This window comes from Synchiropus splendidus, chromosome 16 (genome assembly GCF_027744825.2).
Source record: "Synchiropus splendidus isolate RoL2022-P1 chromosome 16, RoL_Sspl_1.0, whole genome shotgun sequence".
Taxonomy (NCBI): domain Eukaryota; kingdom Metazoa; phylum Chordata; class Actinopteri; order Syngnathiformes; family Callionymidae; genus Synchiropus; species Synchiropus splendidus.
Genome location: NC_071349.1, coordinates 16,259,525 through 16,282,874, shown reverse-complemented (window position 1 = coordinate 16,282,874; position 23,350 = coordinate 16,259,525). Strand labels below are relative to the sequence as shown.

Sequence of the window (23,350 nt, the reverse complement as noted above, 5' to 3'; positions counted from 1 at the left end):
ATTTTATTGGCACAATTCTACCCAACTCATATAGTTCCGCTACACGTTTGATTCCCATCGACGCTATTTTGGTGTAGCACCAATGCTGACGTAAATGAGGCTCCGCCCACCACTACTTTACACAGACAGCAGTTCTAAAATCGATTATCTCGCGAAAGAGATCTGCGGAATGTGGAAAGGAGTTTCAGTTAATAAGTGTTTGGTTAAAGTACTAAGCGTTGTTGTTGTTGAATGACCCACCTACTGTTTCAATATTGACAATTTAAAGATATTTAAATGCCTAACTAATTGCATTAAACACAGCTGGTTTTGAGCGTAGGTTTAAACGTACATGCGTTTTTAGAATAACCGTAATATACACTGTCAAATGTAAAAAAAAAAACTTAGAACAGTCGATATTGTGCGTAGGAACTTTAATGTCTGTAAAATAAATAAAGGCACATTCTTTCTACTGGTTTGCTCCCATGACTGCCATTCAAGTAGATCTTTACACATTTTGCACAAATAGGATCAACATTTATACAGCAATCTGCAGACAGTTGACTTCATGAAAGCCAAACGGACTTTAACAGTAAAATAAAGATCCTAAATCAACCCCCACTGCAGCCTATGCAGCGAAAAGCAGATATTTTCACATAGTTCACTTAGACACACCTAAATATTATATTCCATCATTTCATGTATGAACTGAAAATGCAATAAATATATTCAATATAATTTTGTGAAGCATTTCAACCATCAGTCTTTATTCTAATACTGACAGACTGTACTCCTGAACGTTGGTTATTTGAACATCAACAAAATAAAAAACTAAATGGTTAGATTTGGCCTGAAAGAACCGGTGGATTTGGACAACAGTTAGTGACACAACCCAAATATAAGGCATGAATTAAAATCTGACGTGCTTAAATTGAGTGCCAGTGTCAGAAGCGTTGAAAGAAAAACAAACACAATATAATACCAGTTAAATGATAGTCACCTCATCTTATTCTCTGTCCCTTTTTTTTAAGTTACATTCAGACACCACTGCCAGTTGAAAATAAAAGTCTGAAACACACTAAACTGCATGTATAAATGATACAATCCCAGAGTTTTAATATCAGCTTTAAAACATTTCAACATCCTTGATTTCTTCAATGAACATTTCAGTTAAAATCATATTAGCGTGAGTCACAGGTCAGTTCTGGTCGAACGTGCCGGGACGTGGCACATGCTTAACAGTTTAATGGGAGCCTGAGATGTTTAGTGTCCGGGAATAGCATGAATGATTCCACCACTGACTGCTCCAGCTGTCTGTTGATGGTGGAGATGTGTTATCCACACAGTCGGTTACAGAACCACGGAGTCCAATATGGTTCTATCGGAATCCCATGAGTAAAATGGAAGCGACGATGAGTGCGAACAGAGCAGCCGCCTCCACAATATCGTCCGCCTTCTTCTCCCCGACTGATTCCTGTTTCTTCTTCAACAGCTGCTCCCTGCGGAACCTGAGGTCTTGCTCTCTCTGCAGCTGCTCCCCATAGTGGGACTTGTAGAACTTGTCAAAGTTGAACATGTCACTCGGATTCCCCGTCCCCATCACCGAGTGGCGACCGCCGCTTGGCGATTTAGTCGGACCCGAACTGCTGTCTTTGGTGTGAGGTCTGGCTGCAGAGGTGAGGTCCATCTGGCTCAGGAGACCGCGGTCATACTTCTTCCGGAGCCCTTTGTTGCCCAGAACCGTGTAGGCTTCACTGATCTCGGAGAACCGTGCGGTCGCCTCGTCGCTCCCGGCGTTTCTGTCCGGGTGGTAGATGAAGGACTGTTTGTAGTAGGCGGTTTTGATTTGGGCTTGAGTGGAAGTCGGCGGCACCTCCAGAATCTCATAATAGGCTGTTTTACTTCGGTACAAAGGCGCCTCTCTGGTCCCGTTGCCACTGTAGGCGCGTATAAACAACAAAGCGCGAGCCTCGGCACTTCTTGGCGACAGAAAGTGGCCAGCGCACCGACACCCGGTGCCGTGTTTACAACCCCGACTTGTGTAACAGCCTGGCGGCGAAACTTCAGCGGTCACCTCCGTAGCTCCGTCCACTCGTCGGTGCTCAACATCCGCGACGCAGGTCGACGCAGAGAGAGAAGCCGCGACGTGTGGAACACGACTCCTCAAAGTCCCTTGGAGATACTGGTTAAATAACAGATTAGCAGCATTAGCTCCTCTACTACAACTTGACCTGAGCTCCGCCATCTTTGCGGAAGTCTTCTTCTCCCGTCCATTCGAAGCTACTTTGACGGCAGCACTGCCACCTATTGGTCATTTCACACGTTTTAATGTACATCAAACTATTAGACTTCGACTTCGTCATTGCACAAAAACATATCGCTGTGTTATGGTAACGAAATTTCAGTCTGAGGCCTCCGGTTTTTTTTTTATTTATTGTTAGTATTTATCTGATATTTATTTTGTTTGTCAGGTTGCTGAACGTCAGACAAACTGCAATACTATTTATTTGTTTATATTTAGTGTATATATATATAAACAGTATTGTAGCTATTGTCCAACGTTCAGCAACCTGACAGCACCAGGAACGAAACTGTTCCTGAATCTGGTGGTTCTGCATCGGATGTTACGGAATTAATACGATACAATTCGATTATGCATTATTAGCTATGTATTTCACTGCAACACGCGCTTTCAGACTAAACATTTTGTTCGGTATAGATGATCGAGACTCTTATTGTGAATATTATTGTGAAAAGCAGGAGCGGAAATCCTGGTGAGCACGGCGGCTAAATCGCCATCAAGACTGTCTCAACAAAATGTCTAAATTAAAAACAGTTATTTGGCCTAAAATCATTTTGTTTGGGGATTCGATCACGCAGGTTTGTTGGCCGTTACTTGACCCGCTTTCCCGGTGTTTCCCGCGTGTTGCCTCTGACGCTAACCTGCTGTGTTTGATCCAGTTTTCCTTCCAGGCGAGTGGCTGGGGAGCAGAGCTGGCTCACAAACTTTCCAGGCAAGTGCTCCCTGTTCATAGGGGCTTCCTCGAAAATAATTCCAATATTATGAGTCCAACATTGTTCTGTCTCGTTTTAGCATAGATCTCCTGGTAGTTACCTTTCTTAATATACAGAACGAAAACTGACAGTGGCGCGTTAGAAGTTGTTATTACAAATGATTATGACGTCATGAAACGTAACTTGGAAACATGGTAAAATAAGCAAAATATTGAAACTGCAAGTAACAAATTAAATATAAATACAAAGTATCGCAAAATCTTTATTTTTAAATATTTTGTCGGTTTTGATAAATTATTGAAAAATATCTGTTTAAATATTTATTGTCGTAATGATACAAATATTTTATATATAACACTGTTCATGCTCCAAAGTGCTCTAATTTAAGATAATAGCAATTTAACCACTGTCTTTCTTGATTCTCTCCTTCGTTGGTGTGCGTCATATTCATGTTGACGATGATCGCGTCTTCCTTCCTGACAGGAAGTGTGACGTGGTAAACAGAGGCTTCTCCGGCTACAACTCCCGATGGGCCAAGATCATTCTCCCACGCCTCATCGACTGTCAGAACGCAGCAGGGGGCGACATCGCCGCCGTCACAGTCTTTTTTGGGGCGAACGACTGCGCCCTGGAAGGTAGCGACGTGGTGAGGCGAAACCCTGCGTCTGTCTAAAACACTGTGTTTTCTACTTTTAGATAAGAACCCTCAGCAGCACGTTCCACTCCAGGAGTACTCGGAGAACCTGAAGGAGATCAGTGGCCTGCTGGCTGCTGCAGGAGTAACCCCGGATAAGGTGGTTTTCATCACTCCTCCTCCTCTTCACGAGCCAGCCTGGGAGAAGGAGTGCATCCTGAAAGGTAAGTCGGGGTTTGTGCCAGCTCTTCACTTGTGTATGGGCTCTGATGTCGGAGTATCTGTCAGGTTCTCCGCTGAATCGGCAGAATCAGGTGGCAGGGCAGTATGCTCAGGCGTGCGTCCAGGCTGCAGGCCAGTGTGGGTCAGACGTCCTGGACCTCTGGACGCTGATGCAGAAGGACGGACAGGTGGGTGCCACTGAGAACAGTGGAGTACGAAGACGTGGCTGTGGACTGACAGCTGGTCTTTATATTGGCAGGACTACAGTGTGTATTTGTCGGACGGGCTCCACCTCTCGGAGAAAGGCAACCAGTTTGTGAGTCAGCATCTGTGGGAGCTGCTGCAAGGCCGCCTGGATGGTCTGCCCTTCATCCTGCCGTACTGGGGCGACATCGACCCCCAGAGCCCGGACAGTAGCCTCCTGAGCTGAATCTGTGGACGCTTCCATTTGAATGAAGAGACAAGAGGGAGATGATGTTTGTGGAAGCTTGGAACAATCCATCGCCATCTAGTGGTGGAATGCTGGGACTGCAGCCAAACGGCATCTTGTGCACGACTTCTTTACTGTTAAATAAAGTCAAATTGTGTTGTTTCAGAGGTGTTATTCAGTAAAAAATAAAAAAAAGGAAATAGTTTTAAGCAAAATCCAAAACACTTGAAAAAAAAAATACAATTTGAAAGACCAGCAAAATAATAATGAAACAGTTTGGCAATAAACAAACTAAAAGGACATTGAATGGCAGTTCAGTTGAATCTTTTGTAGTGTGCGTGATCTCCATAAAAAAACAAAAAAACAAACAGAATAAAAAAGTGCGACAGAGTTTATTTTGAAAAACAAAAATCACATTTAAAAGTGACCATGGTTGATTGTATCAGCTCACATACTCGTCTTCAAGAGGTCTTGACTGTTGTTTACTGACCAATAAAAAGTAGCAGGCAAAACTGGCGAGGTGGGTTTTTGCTCTGATTGGCACAAATCCATCCAATCAAGTTGGTCCAGGTAACTAACTAAAGCTTCTTCGATATGTCCAGAAAGAAACAGCGACATGAGACAAGGCACCAAACTGAGACAATCCTAACTGAGTCCATCACAGCAGTGTAACATATTAAATATAATAATTCAGCAACAGTGCATGTTTCACATGAACAGTTCAAGTTGAAATGTTGAATATACGCAGCTACAGTAACGTTAAAATGTTTTTCACAATGTTAGTAGTGAGTCACTATAAATTGTAACACGTGATAGTCTTCTGCAACACTGGTCCAAACTTACTCTTGACATCAGAACCAAAACATTTCAGAATCCTCACCTCGCAGGAAAACAACAGCCACATTCCCTTCCTGTTTGTTGAAACTCAGAAAGAAGTGAGTTTTGGTTTAACACTCCGTCTCTTTGGTGTCAACGCACTCCTGCCTCTGTAGCCGCCGGCGGTCCCGGGCGGGGTTCAGCTCGATCGGAGCCGCGGAGGAGGACTTCGTAGCCGACGAGGAGGCTCCTGCGGTTGTGGAATCGCCCCCCTCCTCGTCCAGGTGACAGTCGCTGCTTGGGTCCTCCTGGATTGTGTCCATCCAGGGCCCTGCGGTGCTGTCCGGGGTGGGAACGTAGCTCGGTGCGGAGCCCTGGAGCCCGGCCTGGCTTTGCTGTGGCGGCTGGCCCAGGGAGGAGGGCGCGGTCTGGCCGGCGGAGGAGGAGGAGGGACGCTGAGGAGGCCTGACGATGCGCACCGACTCGTTGCGGATTTCGTGATTCTGAGACAAAAACGGAGACCGTGACCTTTTCACCACCAACAAATGGGGTCGACATTAAACAGTCATGATGACACAAATCACAAGAGCATTTCATAATGGGTGATGGACAACGTTGCTCGAAGAAATCATTCATTCATGTCATAGTGTTTGTTGGTTTTCCGATCTCTATCATCACAGAATGATGTCATAAAGGACTTGATGGTACTACAGTATTCACTGGCCGATCCTCAGGATACTTAAGGGCATTGTTTTGGGGCAATTCATGATGAAAGCAGCTTCACTTCTGATAGAAGAATCAGCACCAACAAGCTGTGTCCACGGTCGGGTTACAGACACACTGAAAACTGCAGCGTCCAAAATCCAAAATGAACTCAAACCAAGCAAAACAAAACATGAAGAAACCCGGGTGACGTCAGTGTCTCGGTGCGGCATCGAGCAGAAACGGAAAATGCCGACGACACACACTTCCAGAAGCCACCTGTTTGACTACTCCCCTGGTGAACCTTCTCTTCCTGATGGCACAGACTGAGCAGTGCGGCTGAGATCGAGGAGGGGAAGACTCGGGAGTAGCTCAAACACAGCTCGCTCCACATGCACCGTCGTGGACTTCCACTGCATTACAACACCAAGCCATGGCGCGTGCACTCACCTACGGCGGGAGCTCGGTTACAAACTTCCACCATCTGCTGCGGTTTTGGTAAGAAAGGCCCGACAAGTCAAACATCATAGGGCTTGAAGCAGGAGTCGTAAGCACAATCTGACCGGCAGATGGCGCCGTTTCGACCAAAAACCAACCACCAACAAACCTTTCTTTTCTGAGTCTAAATCCCAATAAATGTATTGACCTAAATAAGACCAACCCACCACTCAATATGAGTTACATTTTTCTATTTCAATGTATCTTCTTTGTAAGTACTAAACCTGACTCAAAATTCAAAATTACTTTAGCTTAAGGACTAATAAAGGACAATTAATCTGATGAAAGTTGCACTGAATAATTTATATAATTTTCTTTGCCAATTGACCAGTTTTACATTGTTATAATGACACTTTTTTGTGGCAATTGCATATTGAATTTTATCCTACAATATTAGCGTTAGCGGTAGGTCACTCAGGTACATTAGCATAGCTAATTGAATAACATAGCATAGCTAATTGAGGATACATAGTCACAACAAGTCAGACTTAACTACAAGTCCACAAAAATAATAGCCAACGCTAGCAGTAGTGAGGGGTAGGTGTCATGAAACAAACATTTTAAGAAGCTACTAGATGGCGCTCTTGGTCTGGAAAAGATGTGCAGTTTCAATTCCAAACATTTTACAGCAGACAGTGCCATCTAGTGGCCACTGAAAATCAGGACACTGTTTCATGAAACCTCTTCGACACAATGCACAACTCCAGCGTTTTTTCTGCCGTCACTACACTTGAGGCGACCGTTTCTAGCAACAGAACAGAAGGGCAACAACCTCCGCATCACACATTCATTGTTCGATTCCCATTTGATTAAAGAGCATCAACCAAGAAACCCAGCTCAATATCGCATGGTCAGAAATGTGGACTGGACCTGGGACAAATCCACATTTGACCTTACGACACACACAAAAACACAACAGTGTAGCTTCTGGCTTGCTTTGATGCTTTTCTTGATATACATAGCTTGTGTATCTGAGCTCAATGATTCACACCTGGACAATGGCGATGATTGTGCAGACCGCCGTATGTCACCAAAATCTGGACACAAGTTTGAACTTTCTGCTCTGAGCAAAGCACATTAGTGTTTTAGTCGGTTTCCACATGCAGCGTGTCATTAGCTTAGCCTTGTTAACGTCAGTGAACCAGAGGTGGAGGACAATAGACTCACACTCAGTGGGTGGTACAGGGACTTGGTGTTCTCTTCATACTGCTTGTCCAGACGTTTGTCCTGTAAACAAAGTGCATGATGAGTTTATTGGTGGTGGACATATTGTTGCTGTCTGTGGTTGCTACTCACCACACAATGGACCAGGATGCTGAGAGGAATCCAGAAGACCAGAGAAAACACCACGACAGAGCCCACGATGTTGTCGGCCAGGAACTTCCCTGTGAAAGATAAAGGGATAAGTCACATGGAGGTGACTAAAAAATGAATTTAGAGAGGCTCTATATTTACCGAACGTGTTGATGTCCAGCTTGTCAATGAAGTCCCACAGTCGCTCGATCACGTCCTGCACCTGCTTCATGCACTTCCCCTGGTGAAAGATGAGGGCCACAAGGTCAAGGTAAATGAAAAACTGAGAATAAACGGGATTTAAAAAGGAAATTAAAATAGGGGGGAAATTAAAAATAAAATATTCAAAATTCAAAATGTATTAGAAGGCAAACATTGAAATATGTTCATAGACTCCTCATTTCAAAATACAAAACAAAACTATTCGAATACCTCTACACAATTGCAACAATGAGAAAATGCGGCTGAAACCTTTTTTTTCAAATGATATTCTTAATTTATAAAACAAAATTAACAAATCTAAAGAAAAAATATCAAGATGCAAAAGTAATCTCCTGATTTGACATCACAATGCTATTAAATTTTGGCAACATCAATATTTGTCTAAATCAGAAGAGCAACATGTGTAAGATAGTGATAAATTGGTCATGAATTTTGGGGGACGACTGAGTGAATCAACTTCTGCCAAAATAAGCATAAACCTACGTACATTTCCGTCACAGAAGCCGACGGTGCAGGGTTTTCCTTTGCGAAGGAAAAGGAAGTTGTTGTCAGGCTGGATGAAGGGAGTGCATACGCTACTGTTGCTCCTGCAACACACTTTACAGGAATCCTCGGTTTCTGCAAATTAAAAGAACATTTCAAATGAATAGTGAACGACTAACTCGATTTCATATCCTCTGGACTTCATAATAATGCACCACACAAAGCTGGATGAGAAGCCTATTTACCGCTGCAGGCACAGGACTGGAGGCCATGCATGGCTTCGCAGAAAGGGTTGCACTCTCCGTTACGACAGCGGCCGTTGTCGACACACACCGTGTTTTCTGCCGCGTTTTCTGGCTGAGGACACAGGCTGCTGTTGCCTGTGAGGACCATAAGGAAAAGGATGCTCTTTAGTTTAGTTTGTGAAAGGCATCGTGACAAAATGCATCCAGCAGAGGGTGCTCACCCAGGCAGTGGGATGTGCCTTTGCAAGTCGCGCTGATGGCTTCCTGGCATCTGACGCCCTCATGCTTGAACTTACATTTCCTGCAGCACGGGCTGTTTCTGTCGCTGTGGAGGGAACAAACAGCTGCGTCAGGACTGCACCGTGGCACGCTCGCCTTTAAAAAGCTACCTGCACTGAACGCCAGGCTTGAACTTGCAGTTGGCCGTGCAGCACTCGTCGATGTTGAGGTTGAGCAGCCCCGGGTCGCAGTCCTCTCCCTCCTCCACTCGAGAATTGCCGCAGACTTTGCTGTTCTTCTCTTTGAAGCAAAGAGGCGCTTTGACGCTGAGCGCCTTTCCCACCGAGATCTTGCTGCAGTTGGAGAAAATCTGCAAGGAAGCCAACCAGCATGAAACAACCAAGAATCCAGTGGCTTCCAATTATCATAGTTTCTCCACAAACAGCTTTGGGAGAGCGATTCATTTCAACCACAAACTTTGTTCCAGGAAGTAATGGTTTCTGCTCAGAGCTCCTTGTTTTTGGTAATTGGATAATTGTCTGAAGGTCGAAAATAGTCATTTCCACATTCAAACCAATAAAAATACTCTGCTTTTTACTCTTCCGAACAGCTTCCAAGACATTTTAAAAACTTGGGAGAAGAATCTGAGTCAAGCTTCACCATGCATAGGTGAGTAATGTCCGTATGTTCAGTCATGCTACCTTATTGTTAGCGTGGTCTCCGCTCACAGCGATGGGGTACATGATATACTTCCCGCCGTGATCGTCACTGGGGGCGCAGTAGGGGATGTTGTCTGGATCGTGCTCAGCTCCGAAGTTATGACCCAGCTCATGCGTGGTGACCAGATCTGCTTCCTGGTGGATGACAGCACACTGACATCAGCAGTTGAACAACAGGCAGAGAAACAGTCCACAGAACGGCACCTTGGTGAGTATGGTTTTCCCATAATTCACGGTGGTCGTCAAGGCTGTGTTCAGGTAAATGGGCTTCCTGCTTGACGATGAATGGTATGCTGTTACAAAGAAACAGTTAAGGAATGTTTTTGTCTCACGCCTTTCCTATAGTTTTTAAGTTGTGGACACTTACGCTGGGGACACAGGCCACCGAGGGCGTTCACCCTGGGCGGGGCTACATAAGCCAGGCCCAGTGTTCCCTCATCAAAGTCCTGGTAGGTGAACAGGTGGGCCAGGCACACGGCTGAGGAGTTGGACGCTATGTCGATACTGAATTGCTGAGGAAAAAAAAAATTCACCTCAACTAAGACATAAAATTATTCCACTAGAAGAGCAATATTGTCCAAACAATGCTTTACATTGAACAGAATACAAACTCAGCTGACATGCTTACACACATAATACAGAACAAAAAAAAAAAAAAAGAAAATAGCACGAATACTTGTGCTGTTTGTAAATTATGGCATCCTCAACTGCTGCTTTAAGTAACTCCAACTATCACCATTTACTATCAAATCCCCTGCAGGCAGTGAACTGGGAGCTGGGTAAATTTACGTCGCTTCCACATCCAAATGTGTTAAATCTAAATCACCTCCAGAAGCTGCTTCACTTCCCAGACATCCTTCCCTTTCACCGGGCTGTTCTCCATGTTGTAATGGGCCCAGTTGCCGCGGTGTCGTCCAGCAGGAGGCTTGGTAGGCTCTCTGTTTATGATGATCTACACAGGAAACAGAAGTAGCCTTTGAGAATACACAGACTACAGGTAAGTACATTTACTTTTCCAGTTTCATCCAAATCACTAGAAATAAACCAAGCTACAGCGAAGCAGTAAAAGGTTTATGAAAGAGCAGTCGATAACTTCACAGAACGAGAGTTTTTAAAAAGACTCAATCTCATTATATATGTGTTTTGGTTTATTTGATTTCAAAGCAAAAAAAAAAAAATTGAATGCAACCAAATTTTGACATGGCTCAGTTCAGTAACCCTTAGTGAAAAACTGGCGTTGATGTGATCATAACACAGTGATATGATTTTACGAGTCACAATCAAAACAGAGTACAAATACAAATACAAGATCTATTTTTGGTATAACTGACTCAGAGGCTCGACTTTTGGACTGAACTGAATATGAACATTTAGAACAATGCAAAATAAGACGAGTTTTCTGGCATTACTTCTATGAAACATATTTCACTGGTGCTCATCAATAACAAGACCCTCTTTACATCCAGAACCCGACATGTGAACACAAATTTTCTCAGTGAGAAAACCTTCTCAGGGACCAACAGAGCATCCATTCATTCTTCAAGCCATGCGGAACAAATCGACCAGCTCCATGTGACGCGCACACAAAGACGTCGCGAGGCACGTAAAGACGCGTCGCTGGAATCTACTGAGGAGTTGGTGAGAGCCGCCAGTGTGACACGCTACACCCAGAAAAAAAAAAACAAAATATAAATACGCACTTGTTGTATCTGGACTCCATAGCCTTTGAAGTCGTTGCCCCAGGTGGTGTTTCTGAAGATGTCATCGACCCGATCGATCAGCTCAATCTAAAACAATTTAATAAACAATTTTGCAGGCTAATACCAAAGCAGGAGTAGCATCTTTCAAGCTTTATGGTTTTGGTTGAGTTTTCTTTTGTCATACTGGCCATTTGTACCACAAGTGATGGTGGTTCATACCAGGTAGTTAAGAGTGACGCTCTCCTGTGCTCGGCCCATGTGCTTATAGAAACGATGGTCAGCAACCAGTAACAGAGTGCAGGTGTTCTTCCGGTGGTCGTGGACCTGCCTCTTTTCTCTGTGGTGATCTACAAAGACAATGGGAGGCATGGTCAGTGATTCCAGTGTTTAGCTCTAGGCATAGTTGGAAGCAACAGCTTCAGTTGCCAGAGAGACATGTTGAAAAGACATGTCACGGGAGATCTTAGCAGCAGTCTTACGTCTCCACTCCATGGACGTGTGATTTAGCTGTATTTCACATCACGTCCGATTCATTGAAAACTGTCACATATTCTCTGCCTGTGTCATTCATGTTGAAACTGGGAAGACAATTCCGCACTGTGCAATGTTGTGAAGCTCAATTGTAAGATGTAGAATGACCTTTATGGGTTGCCTCATAGTTCAAGTTCATAAAGCCGTTATTGTATCTGCTGCTGAGAAACATGAAACATATTTGACACATCTTCACTTTTTTATAGATCAGTCGACTTGACGGATAAAGACCAGATGTTCTGTTTGCATCTTTAAATGGTAAAACACTCTCACCATCAGTGTCCAAACAAACAGACTATTCAAACAATAAGGGAGCATTACAGCGATGAGTCTTTGGAGTATTATATATTACACTTGGCAGTGGACCGTTGAGCAGCGTGGGTGTGCGCTCCTCCAGCTTCCACACAGGCAGTGGGAGACCAGTGACACCTCAAGTCTTCTCATTGGGTAACAGCCTCCATGAATTTTTAATGCCTCCTCCAGAGGAACTTTCACCCCATCGCACGTCCTCACGAGTGCTTTCAGCCGGTAGCTTGTGTTTACAACATCTCCTCTGGCATGCTGCCATCGCAACAGGCTTTACGAGACCGCCGCAGAAGAAAATGATTTTTTTTTTCAAAAAGCGTTCATTATTACGTAATTCTCTTGTCAGTAGTGTGTATGCGAATAAAGGCTTTTTATTAAAGCCAACGCTACAGAATCTTACGCCTACTTGTGTTGTTTCACTACTACAGCCTCCTCCTTTACTCTGCACTTTAAACATTTGTTATCCTCCTACACATTTTTTTAATCTTCACCATCGCCACAGGAACACATGAGGCTGAGCCTACACTGCATCTCATTTCCAAACGTACCAAGTCAGCTCAGATATCTCAAACACACACCATGAAAAATGAAATATCAAAGCCCATACTTCAACTATCTAATTGTCTTGCGATTATCATATGGCTTTCTACTCCTTTCCCCCTCAATAATGGAAACAAAAAATGTAAATGAACGGCCTGACCACTACTGAAATGAGTACTCAGGGTTGAGTGGCGTTGAGTTCCTCTCATAATGCAGAAATCAATAACATGCCTCTTACAGTAAAGCATAATGTATTAAGTATAAAATAATAAACAATGACCAATTTGAAGTGAATCAATCTCTGTGAAATGTGAGAAGAGATATTGACTGAATGCAGTCCAAGCCATGTTATATAATACAAAAAGAAGTCATATTATTTGTCAAGTCATGTAATGTATTAGAAGAGATGATATAATATATATATATATATATATATATATATATATATATTCACAGGAAACCAGAGGAAGAGAACCTCAAAAGGGTGGACTTCTCCAGAGGAGAAGGGGGTCATGAGTGACATCATCTGCAAACCTCAGTACACAGAAGATGAGATCTTTCTTTTGAGCCTGGCTCCCTTATTGAGATTGCCGCCAGAAAGAAAGGAAGATGCAAAATGTCTATTCCGTAAAACTTGAAACTTTGAATTTTACACAGCGGTGCAAAATTCTGAAAATTGTGAATCATCAAATCCCTTTCATACCGGTGATGTCATCTGTTGTGGACCTCCGTCTCCTTTCTCTTCTCCTGTTCTCACCTCACTCCTTGAGGCAAGATCTTTTACAGATCTTTTAACAGTTTTTTTATTTCAAAGAATGTAAATAAATTGCTATTCCATTATTCCATACCCATGTTCATCCATCACCCTAAGCAGTAGTTCACATTTACAAGTGCATGAAGAACTGAAGAAGTTTTTGTTGAGCATGGGGAATTTATGAGGCCATGGTGCGAGGGAAGTTCCAGTGCTCTTCAAAATCTTGTGCAATTGACCTTATCATCTGTGAAGGGAACATTAACTCCCACACAAGACCATCCTCATTTTTAGAAGCATGTTGAGGGATGCAGGGAAGCATCTGACATCAGAGAGACACCAATTTGCATTCAGTGTGAAAGTACAGTTACTACAAATGGAATGTATCTTTAAAAAATATTTCCCATTCACAAAATAAAGAAGACAGTAACTCTAACCTGATGGTAACTGGGAGTCACTCTGCATGTTGTGCTCGCTCCTGGTAGCCTCTTCTGGCAGCAGCTCTTGGGGCTCTGCATGAATGTATCCACACACCTTGGGAGAGGCGATACGACTGAGGTTTTTGATGTCTTCAGAGCGATACACCAACAACCGCCCGTCAACAGGAGATTCAGTGAACCTCCACAATGGCTGGAAGAGAACAAACAGAGGGATGTGAGCTAGCTTCAAAGTGTTTTAATTGATAGCAGATTAAACATGAAACACACCCATATTGAACTTCACTTACGTTTGCTTACTTATTCAAGTTTGGTTCTCTTATTATTATATAACATATTTGCAACATCTCGAGTTAATCTTTTTTTTTTTTTTACCATTGCCTCACTGCTTATATAATGAGCATGTTCCAGTTCAAATTAGATGTGGATATAACAAAGTTTCTTGTTACCTCAACGTTATATTCTGCCTCATCTGTCAAAATGTGAGCAGAAAAGTCATCACCATCGATGTGGGCCTGAACACGCGAATGCTCTTCTCCTGCAAAGACCAATGACATTCACCAGTAATGCAAGTTTATTTTGTAATATCTGTCAAGACCAACAACAGAAATAAGGCAAGATAATACATAGATATTTGGTTAGAGTGTTTGGATGAAGTTCAAAATATAAGAGATTATGACAGCATCAAAAATATAATAGCTGGGGCTCCTCTTACCAATAAGATGTCCGGTAAAATAATTTTGCAGGGGAACATCGTAGCTTTCTTCCTGTCCATGTTTATCAAGGAACACGGCTTTGAAGTTTTCCGTGAAAAGCTTTGTGTTGGTCGTCAAGTAAAGCTTAAAATTTCTGAGGAGAAAACAAACATTGTGACAACCTCCCATGTGACTGCAAGTTATTTTAGATTATAAACATTCAAAATATACTTCCAGTCCAAGGCAGTGACTCACCCATTTTCCAAAATTTAAAATTTAAAACAGACCACAGATACTACCTGATCCTTGCTCGTCCCAAGAGGTTTACTACATGCTGCAACATGCACCCATAAATCATTACATACAGCTGAAACATTTTTTCATTTTTCCAGACCCATCTCAACAGACTGGTTTTACAAGAAGAAGTTCCACCCCTTCAATCACTGATCAATAATTTCAATAGTTATACATTATTTTCTGATATATTTTTCCCACGATATCCCGGGGAGCATTGCATGTAAACACTTGCCTGTGCAGAGCCCTGAAGCTCACCAGTCGTTCCAGGTGGGACTGGGTGTTGACGTCTCTTTTTCTCACGGAGTGTTGCTGGATGCCTGACAACGGCAGCACTTCATAATCTGACAGAATGTTGTTCAGTTCACCTGAAAAAACAATGAGCAAGCGCGTCATCATTAATAGCAACTACTGGCATTTTTTAACAAACGTAATGAGAGCTAAATACTTAAAAATTAAAGCGACAAAACAAAAACTGCAGCGTGTTTTCCCATTGATGAAAGCAGCACCTAAGAATTGACTCGCGTTAGCATCGGCTAGCTTGCTAATTTCCTTACCAAAGTCCGGGGTCTCCTCACGCTCAGTATCCTTGGAGGTTTTCGGAGCACTTGCTCCATCCACCCAATACGGCGTGAGAAGAAGAATCACCAACACGGTTTTCATTTTCGTGCGCCGTGGAAGCTGTTCATAACTGTCACTAGTTTGACAGAAGGGAGCTAACTGCGCTACCCGGAAGTTGACGAGGTGGAAACATCCGCTTTCCGCGCGTGTCCACCGTCAGCTCTTCTGAATCGAAACACTTCAACAGCCTCATGTAAACTAAGTCGCATTAGCACGATCAGCAAAAGTGCTTTTAATCCCTTTGTCGCCAAATTGTTGCGTCTATATGACTTTATTAAGTCTGTGGTTGTGGTTTTCATTTTGTAGCACGCTGAAATTATTTTAGATGCACGCGCATGAATCGCAAAATCATGACTGCACATTTAAAAACAATTTTAAATTATGTTGTGAATCACGTTCATAAAAAAACAAATATATCAAGATGACCACATTGACCCTATTTTTGACGCTATTCCATGTGATCACTTCACTGACATGACATTAGCAAGAAGTCCACGCAACACTACCACACGGAAAATTTACCGTTTATGGTTTTGTCCACTGCATCCCATTTTTTCCCTTGTATTTTAGAGCTTATCTTAAGCATCACTATATATACGCTTATAGCTTCCTGCTCCAACAGTTTCAGTGCATTATGGGCCCTGTATGAGCAGCATTAAGTTTGGGGGAAAAAAACAGGACACAAAACTTGGTTTATAAAATGATTTATTCATGTTAACAGCTGATACATCGGGATTCGAATGGTTCCACAAGGCTTTGGGGAACAATAAAAACAATAGTGGTCCAAATTTCAAGGAATCAACTTCTTTTAGGACAAAGACAAATCTGATTGGGAAACTGGACTTGTGAATATGTGTGTGTTACAGTATTTTCTTTCATTCCAGTGTAACATCTCACAGACACATGCAATGACAAAGTTGTTTCATTCCCATTGAAGCCAAGATCCGCATGAATGGGCTGACAAGTCGTCTTTAATATGTAAAAGCATATTTCCGTGATTGTGGTCTAATCTAGTAGATTTACCGAATCAGCTCATTTTCTTTTTTTCGTTTTCACGTGTACACACTTCTAATAACCTTTTATTTATTTGAATCCCCTTGAAACCCACCCTGTCAAAAAACGCAGTAACACTAGCCAAAATCATTATTGGGACGTGACTGTTTAATGGCCGTGTCAAGCGTGGAGCTGCTTCACTACATGCTGAACTGGTAGGACAACCATTAAAAGAACAGTATGGAGGGTTTGTCTTCCTTTACCACCTCTCTTGAACAAATGCGTGAAATAGGTCTTCAACATCACAATATTACACAACTCTTTTCATCAACTGGTTCATTGGTAGAATGTTTAAGTGGAAAAAATAAGGAATGAAGGATGTGTAAAAAGTTTCTTTCATTTATCGCAGACACAGAGGGCTCGTATCGTTTAGTTCTCCGTCTCGCCAGCGTCTCCTCCGTCGCCGGCCTCGCCCTCATCCGGAGCGTTGTCGGACGTCCATAACTGGGGAGCGGAAAAAAAGCAAGGATTTTGGCTCCAATCTTAAATGATTGTCAGGTCATACACAATACACAATTGTCAAAAAAGGAATCATTTCAAAATCGCTCACTGTTAGGTTGTCTCTGAGGAGCTGCATGATAAGGGTGCTGTCTTTGTAGGAGTCTTCACTTAGCTGGTCCAGCAACGCAATGGCCTCATCAAATGCCTGAAAACAAACAAGTTTTGATACTTGCTGCACCGCTGAACGCAGTTTGGGGACGAGTGGAGGACCTCTGTACCTGTTTAGCTAGGTGGCAGGCTTTCTCTGGGGAGTTGAGGATCTCATAGTAGAAGACGGAGAAGTTCAACGCCAGGCCCAAGCGGATGGGATGTGTGGCTGTCATTTTTTTCTCGCTGATGTCCATTGCCTCCTTGTAAGCTTTCTGCGAGTCTTTGATGGTGTCTTTAGGAAACAAATGAACCACAAACCGGGGGAGAACAAAAAAGATGAATGTTAGAAAGCAAATACAGAGTAGCTGAAGTTTGTGATCATTTGTATAAGAATTTGATTCCTTGCAAACACGTGACAAATAATGAGCTTAAAGAAAATGTACTAGATATAAAACATTTCAGTTGGTGGAAATTCAATGGGAAAACACATTTTGAGACAAAGAAAATAGAACAAACGATGGTTCAGTTTCCTGTTTAAACTGCACATCGTCAGAGACTACACATCAAAAAATTGAACGGTGATGAAAATGAAGATGAAATAAAAGTACACCTGTGACTAAAGCCTTAATGTTAAGACAATAAGCACAGGCAATATTTGCTGTTGGATTTCCACCAATCGACTCCCACTCTTGTCACACACTCCTCATCACATGACCATGATGCACCGACCTATGACATAATTTACAGCCCTGAGAGAGCGCAATAACTGGCACATTTCTAACTGGGGTGTGAAGTGGCCCAGATTCAGCGTCTGCACTATGCAACTATGACGGAACACAGTTGAGCAGTAGACCAATCGGCAAACCAACTTAGCAAGGTATCAAAGAGCATATCATGAAACTTACCGTCTTTTAGATCTTCAGAGGCGACTTCAGCAAGGTATCTATAGTAGTCTCCCTTCATCTTGAGGTAAAAGACTTCGCTCTCTGCCTTTTCTTCTTCAACCGCTTTTTTGATTAAAAATGTATCCAGAAGTGTCTGTGAAGAAAAGAGACATATTTATAAATAATCACTCAGCAAACCTCAGAACAGCTATTATAACAAATCAAGAGTGGAATACAAAATAGGATTTTAAATTAGAAGCAATAAGACAGAGCTTCTCCATGCAAACAGAATGAATTGGTGGAGACAATGTATATTCATAAAGGATGTCAAACGACTGCATCAATAAAGATATGCCCCATCTGCAAGTACAATGTACTGATCAGGCCAATATGATGTTTATATAAACGGTTGATTGACCAATTTGCAATATTAAGCATGCAGTGGAAGTGAGCATGCCCAGTTCAAAATTCTGATATTCTTGGCATCTAGTCATAAAGGGGACTGATTCACTCTGACGCTGCAATTGCTGCTGTGAATTAATCTACACAAACGAGAGCTGACGCGGTTGAAGAGGAAGGAGGCGCTTTCCTTCCTTAAAGCGTGGCTCTACAATGGCGGGTGAGTTGAAGGAATGACAGACAGGAAGCCATGACTGAGAGTGAGCTTGCGTAAAGACATGAGGCTTTTCCACAACCACTAAGTAAAGGGGTCCTAAGCTTCAAGACTGTAACAATTTAAGGGTAGAAACAATGGGTAAAAAGATGTATTTCCAAGCCAAAAACGTGCATGATAACAGACAAAGCCACAGATATAATCTAAATATGTCAAAAGAATTTATAATCAGCAGACTTTCAGTCAGCGAACAATCAAACTTGGGTACGGGACACACATACAATACTGAATATATTAAGTAATATACCAGAGAGAGACAGAGTTGATCATGCGTGATAACAAGATAACTTCACAAATCCTAAATAATATTGTAATTTCATCAAGTTGTGAGCTCAATCGAAAATACAAATGTGGTAATTATAGTAGTATACACTACTCTGAATAACTCTAAATATCTCCACTTAGAAACTACCAGCCTCATACCACACCAAACAATGACAGAATGAGTGGTTGCTTTGGCATAATTTCCAAGGCAGTATAGTTAGCAAAAAGCCACTCAACAAACACCCTTAGAAAAGAAGAAATAAAAAAATGTCCTGTCCTTTTATCAAAAAACATGTACATTAAAAAAAAAAAATCTTGCAGCCCTGATAGCCTTTTAAATGGGAAAAATGAGTCAGCATTCATGATTTATTGGCTTCAGAACTGCTTTCTTGTCTTCCAGGGTTCAGGCATGACAGTGCCTCGCAGCTGAGTCACGACCACGCAGACACACCCAGGCACACAGAAGGAGCTTGTTGAAAGTGAGCATTTCCCCAAGCTTTACAGTTCGTTTTACGACAGCTGCTCTTGAATTATTTCAATCTCGCAGCTTAGCCGTCAACTAGATTTCCCCTAATCCATTTGCTTGGAATAACATAAAGCACTATACATTACAGCCGCATTAGATTAAGCAAGAGGGCAAGCGCAAGCGGACCAGAACATTAAGACAGAAATATCTTCTAATGGCTCTTTTAAATGAGCCCAGCAGTCTAGTTCTATCATTTTTAAAGTGGGGGTTTAACAGGAGTCACTTAAGCATGTTAAATGTTTCACTCGGCAATCCACATTGCTTCTCTAGCTAACAGATGGGGACTGTAGGTGGTTTTCACACAATAAACACAGTTAAGTATTACTACCAAATCATGCACACGCCCACTGACTGCATATTCATTCGCTACAGTTTCACACAATTTGCAAATGGGCCAGATCAGAGAATATTAATGGTCAATATTTGCGTACATCTTACCATGGGTTAGAGTCAACCTTATAAACTGTGTGTTGTGTATTGCTCCTTCATTGCCATTTTTAATACGCTATATTTGTAGCTACCTTTCCAGTAAGCAGCTGAAGGGGGTGAAATTTCCATGTTTGCCTAAGGATGCCACATCGATGACTAGACTGACACACTGACCTGGGAATACGCAGTCTTGCCTTGATGTGGGTGAACAGCACTTGGAAGAGGCTTTCTATGCTTGTGTGTTATTGGGCATTCACCTGGGTGCAACTGAACTGAATAAAACATGCATTCTGAATTTCAGCCATGAATATCACACCTCACTTATTTTGTATTATTGCTACTACTTGGTTGTTATAATAGCCCATAATGGAAGCTTTAATTATGAATTTTTAAACATGGTAGAGGTTGTGAAGGTCAAGTATCAAGAGAATAAATTAATCTGCAAGTCATCTAAATAACATGCAAAAGGATTGTGAAAAGACAATGAGGATTACTGAATTAAGTGCGAGAATGCGCCAGTTCCAGTGTTTCTGGCTTTTTGTTGTAATAAAACATGGAGCCCTTCATTTCTAGGGCGCAACCACTGTTTCCCCACCACTTGACAATGATCTCCCCTGCCAGTGATTACAGCTGGCTTGTCCAGTTTCAATTTGTGATGACTGTCATGTGACAAAATAAAGGAAAGAAAAAAATATATATTCGTTATGGTGTAAATCTGTTGTTTGAGGGGCTTTTATGTGGACAAAAATGACCTAAAAGCAGTACAAGACTGAAATTCTGGATGGCAAAAAAACAAGGATCGATAGAAACAGCGTACCAGAACCGTTTTGCAGATATCGTGGAGTTCGTCCTCCACCACCTTCCGGTAGTCCTTGACTAGCGCCTGCTTTTTCTTATCCTCGCTCTTCTGGCCGATGCTGGACAACACTCTCCATGCGGACCGCCTCGCCCCAACCACGTTTTTGTAGGCGACGGAAAGCAGGTTCCTCTCCTCGTTGGTCAGCTCTCCTCCCATCTCCGTGACCTGCTTCATACACGCGGCCATGTCGTCGTAACGCTCAGCCTGCTCTGCCAGCTTGGCCTTTTGAATAAGATCATCCTTTTCCATTGTAAGATTTATGGGCCGCTAATGCGAAATTCCGAAAGGAATTGAGAGTCTTTTGTCGATGTTTCTCCCGCAGCAAGGCTTCGACCTGCGGTGAAGAAGAAAGAATGTAAAAATGATGCGGGCGCTACGGAACACAAAGCTCTAAATATGTTCATATTTCCCTTTCTAACCGCGTCAAATAGCGTGCTTCTATTAGCAAAACACATTTGCGCCCCTTTTGTGGCGAGTTTATGGGTTATAACATTCGGGACCTGGTGGTCTGGACCAGGGTGGTGGCTCACTCGGTTTCACCGCCACAAAGCTGTCTGCTGCTAACTGGGTGTTAGCTCGCAAGGCCATTCCATTGAATCAAATCGCAACCTTTGCCCTTTATATGAAAAAATAAAGCGTCGCTTATGCTCCGACGATTGATAGGTTGGCTTTAAAAGAATGCAGAAAGGCGAAAACGTCTGAATAAGCAACGGTCTTACTTACAGAGCACCCGTCGGTCCGATCCGAAGGACTGGTCAGAAGCGAGAGGAGCAGCGGAGGAAAATCACCTAAACTTGCTGGCAGAAAGGGCCGCTACTTTGACCGTGGAGACCAACGTACGAGGGAGGTGGGTGTTGGATGACTGACGCAAAGATTCCGTGTTTTGACCAATAGGAGCTCAGCGCGGGGGAACAGGGAAGGGTCTCCGCGGGATAGTTTGGCCGACCGGAACGCTGCAGCGGCTGGGGCCACGGGGTCTCCTCCAATTAGAGCAAGGGAGAAGACGTCATTCCGTTGCCATGGCAATGTTCATCCATTTTTTTTCTTTCTTTTTTTTTTTTTAAGGTAAGTCATGCAGACATGACAGTTCATGAAGCCATACTGCACAAAGAATCAAATATAATTAATAATGTGAACTGGACTTGTTAATAAATAATACTACAACAACAAAAAACACAATTGATATTAGCTTTATTGATCACTTAATCTCAAATTATTCAGATGTCTAGCTTCTTCACTGGCCATCAAAACATGCAGTAGCCTCATAAATAATGTCTTAATAATGTTGTTGCCTTTAGTTACTAATATTCACAATCATTATTGAGTGATTTCCAGTGTGAAGAAATGTATTTTTCATTTCAGGAAAAGGCTTCTCATAATTTCAGAATGCTCTTCTGAATATTATCATAACATTAATGTAAAAAATATTTTGCCCAAAATCATCGTTGCATATGTGCTATATTACATTATTATTCTGTGTATTATAAAATATAAACAAAATTTAAGATATTTTTAAAAATATTATAATTAATTATCATAATTTTTATTTTATTGACCAAAATGGATTTTTCCCTCCATAAATAAACATCACCCTTTTACTTTGTGGGTAAAATACATGATATAGCAACTTAAAATAAAATGTATTATTTTATTTAAATGATTGGAAATCAGGCAGGTTGAAATTGTTTATATATTTTTTTAATTCACGTTTTTGCAAAACTTATGATGTGCTGTGCATTGTATTTTCTACTGAAACATGGAGTGAAAGCATTAAAATTTATTTATTTAACCATAAAAGTTACAGCTAATGGACAAAGAAGTAAGTCATCTATTTTTATTCTTTTTAAATTGGTGTCCATGGACAGTGCGTCTATAATTACCCACGGTTAGTAGGGTGAAAAGTCCCCTGACTGCTGATCTACATTTTAACAGCTCCTACTTATCAACGTGAGCCCGTCACTCTTGCTGATTTATTTTGACGTCTGACGTTGAAATATTATCCGTCATACTTAGACCTGCCGCATGATAAGAAAACTCAAAACTGACGTCGTCATTAACTTCATTTCACTATTTTTGAGCAAGTTAAAGACATGTTTTGTCTTGTCTTTTGTCTCACAAGATTTAAATAATAAGAAAAAAAAGCTATTTTTTAAGAGCCTGGTGCACGGTCTAATAAGAGCATCAATTATTTGGTCTTTCCTTGTTGATATTGATGGGGACAGAGGGCACTTTCTATTCCTGGTGACTTGAATGAGTCTCATGTGAGCTCCGACTCAGGTAGTCGTCATAATCCCATCTGTTACACAGCTGCCACACCCTGTAGAATGAAGAGGTGTTGTTGAGTGATGAGCAGCAGAATGCCAAGGCATTTAGAAAACAAACAATTGTGGCAAAAATATTAATGTTGGTCTATCAATGTTGTATGAGAAAAGGATGACGCAACTCTGTGGTGATATCATGGTCACTGTAATGGTGTGGACGGCCAAGTTAATGCAGCAGTAGTGCATTTGTTTATGTTATTTCCAGAATATAGAGGATTGATTCTGGTGTACAGGGAGAAAAAACACTGAATAATAGATTTGTCTCCAACAAGAAAATCTTTTCTGTGGATCAATATGTGTGAATGTTTCATGTATTTTGTTTAGGAGGCCAGCATGTCCGCACTGTGGGACTAATAAAGGACATGGAATCTAACCTGTCTGTGACTTGGGGATACTAC

General features: G+C 42.0%; 4 protein-coding genes across 7 annotated transcripts; 1 reads left to right on the top strand and 3 right to left on the bottom strand.

Annotated features, from left to right (window-relative positions):
- The first annotated feature begins 128 nt into the window (after nt 1–128).
- Nucleotides 129–4,824, top strand: iah1 (isoamyl acetate hydrolyzing esterase 1 (putative)). 3 transcript variants are annotated; one of them, XM_053845559.1, is made up of 7 exons: nt 1,008–2,164; nt 2,740–2,859; nt 2,941–2,993; nt 3,478–3,629; nt 3,691–3,852; nt 3,917–4,038; nt 4,110–4,821. In XM_053845559.1, the coding sequence occupies exons 2-7, from the start codon at nt 2,797–2,799 to the stop codon at nt 4,278–4,280; spliced, it is 723 nt and encodes a 240-aa protein (XP_053701534.1). In that variant the 5' UTR covers nt 1,008–2,164; nt 2,740–2,796; the 3' UTR covers nt 4,281–4,821. The 3 variants fall into 3 exon arrangements, with proteins under 3 accessions (XP_053701535.1, XP_053701534.1, XP_053701533.1); XM_053845560.1 differs by lacking the exons at nt 1,008–2,164; nt 2,740–2,859 and adding an exon at nt 129–187 and having other exon boundaries at nt 4,110–4,824; XM_053845558.1 differs by having other exon boundaries at nt 1,008–2,859.
- LOC128747583 (dnaJ homolog subfamily C member 30, mitochondrial-like) lies at nt 412–2,530 on the bottom strand. The gene has a single exon (XM_053845557.1). It carries the CDS (start codon nt 2,222–2,224, stop codon nt 1,358–1,360), a length of 867 nt encoding a protein of 288 aa, XP_053701532.1. The 5' UTR covers nt 2,225–2,530; the 3' UTR covers nt 412–1,357.
- On the bottom strand, nt 4,465–15,501 carry adam17a (ADAM metallopeptidase domain 17a). 2 transcript variants are annotated; one of them, XM_053845555.1, is made up of 20 exons: nt 15,289–15,501; nt 14,967–15,099; nt 14,458–14,591; nt 14,192–14,280; nt 13,743–13,935; nt 11,397–11,524; nt 11,178–11,264; nt 10,304–10,429; nt 9,845–9,989; nt 9,682–9,770; nt 9,460–9,612; nt 8,929–9,128; nt 8,761–8,864; nt 8,540–8,674; nt 8,299–8,429; nt 7,752–7,830; nt 7,593–7,681; nt 7,464–7,523; nt 6,249–6,285; nt 4,465–5,599 (listed from the first exon to the last, which is right to left on the bottom strand). In XM_053845555.1, exons 1-20 carry the CDS (start codon nt 15,392–15,394, stop codon nt 5,250–5,252), a joined length of 2,568 nt encoding a protein of 855 aa, XP_053701530.1. In that variant the 5' UTR covers nt 15,395–15,501; the 3' UTR covers nt 4,465–5,249. The 2 variants fall into 2 exon arrangements, with proteins under 2 accessions (XP_053701530.1, XP_053701531.1); XM_053845556.1 differs by lacking the exon at nt 6,249–6,285 and having other exon boundaries at nt 4,468–5,599.
- A 539-nt stretch (nt 15,502–16,040) lies between these two features.
- On the bottom strand, nt 16,041–21,512 carry LOC128747622 (14-3-3 protein beta/alpha-1-like). The gene is made up of 6 exons (XM_053845621.1): nt 21,355–21,512; nt 20,590–20,965; nt 17,902–18,034; nt 17,125–17,288; nt 16,956–17,051; nt 16,041–16,849 (listed from the first exon to the last, which is right to left on the bottom strand). The coding sequence occupies exons 2-6, from the start codon at nt 20,878–20,880 to the stop codon at nt 16,775–16,777; spliced, it is 759 nt and encodes a 252-aa protein (XP_053701596.1). The 5' UTR covers nt 20,881–20,965; nt 21,355–21,512; the 3' UTR covers nt 16,041–16,774.
- Between the last annotated feature and the right edge of the window lie 1,838 nt (nt 21,513–23,350).

Excerpts from the sequence above, each read along its gene's own strand:
- LOC128747583 (XM_053845557.1), bottom strand. The coding sequence starts at position 2,224 with ATGGCGGAGCTCAGGTCAAGTTGTAGTAGAGGAGCTAATGCTGCTAAT.
- iah1 (XM_053845559.1), top strand. The coding sequence starts at position 2,797 with ATGTCTAAATTAAAAACAGTTATTTGGCCTAAAATCATTTTGTTTGGG. Across the intron at positions 3,630-3,690 it reads GAACGACTGCGCCCTGGAAG|ATAAGAACCCTCAGCAGCAC; the intron begins GTAGCGACGTGG and ends TTCTACTTTTAG. Across the intron at positions 3,853-3,916 it reads GAAGGAGTGCATCCTGAAAG|GTTCTCCGCTGAATCGGCAG; the intron begins GTAAGTCGGGGT and ends AGTATCTGTCAG.
- adam17a (XM_053845555.1), bottom strand. The coding sequence starts at position 15,394 with ATGAAAACCGTGTTGGTGATTCTTCTTCTCACGCCGTATTGGGTGGAT. Across the intron at positions 9,613-9,681 it reads GGAAAACCATACTCACCAAG|GAAGCAGATCTGGTCACCAC; the intron begins GTGCCGTTCTGT and ends GTCATCCACCAG. Across the intron at positions 9,129-9,459 it reads GAGACCACGCTAACAATAAG|ATTTTCTCCAACTGCAGCAA; the intron begins GTAGCATGACTG and ends GCTTCCTTGCAG.
- LOC128747622 (XM_053845621.1), bottom strand. The coding sequence starts at position 20,880 with ATGGAAAAGGATGATCTTATTCAAAAGGCCAAGCTGGCAGAGCAGGCT. Across the intron at positions 17,289-17,901 it reads CTCTGAAGATCTAAAAGACG|ACACCATCAAAGACTCGCAG; the intron begins GTAAGTTTCATG and ends TGTTTCCTAAAG. Across the intron at positions 16,850-16,955 it reads TCCTCAGAGACAACCTAACA|TTATGGACGTCCGACAACGC; the intron begins GTGAGCGATTTT and ends TCCGCTCCCCAG.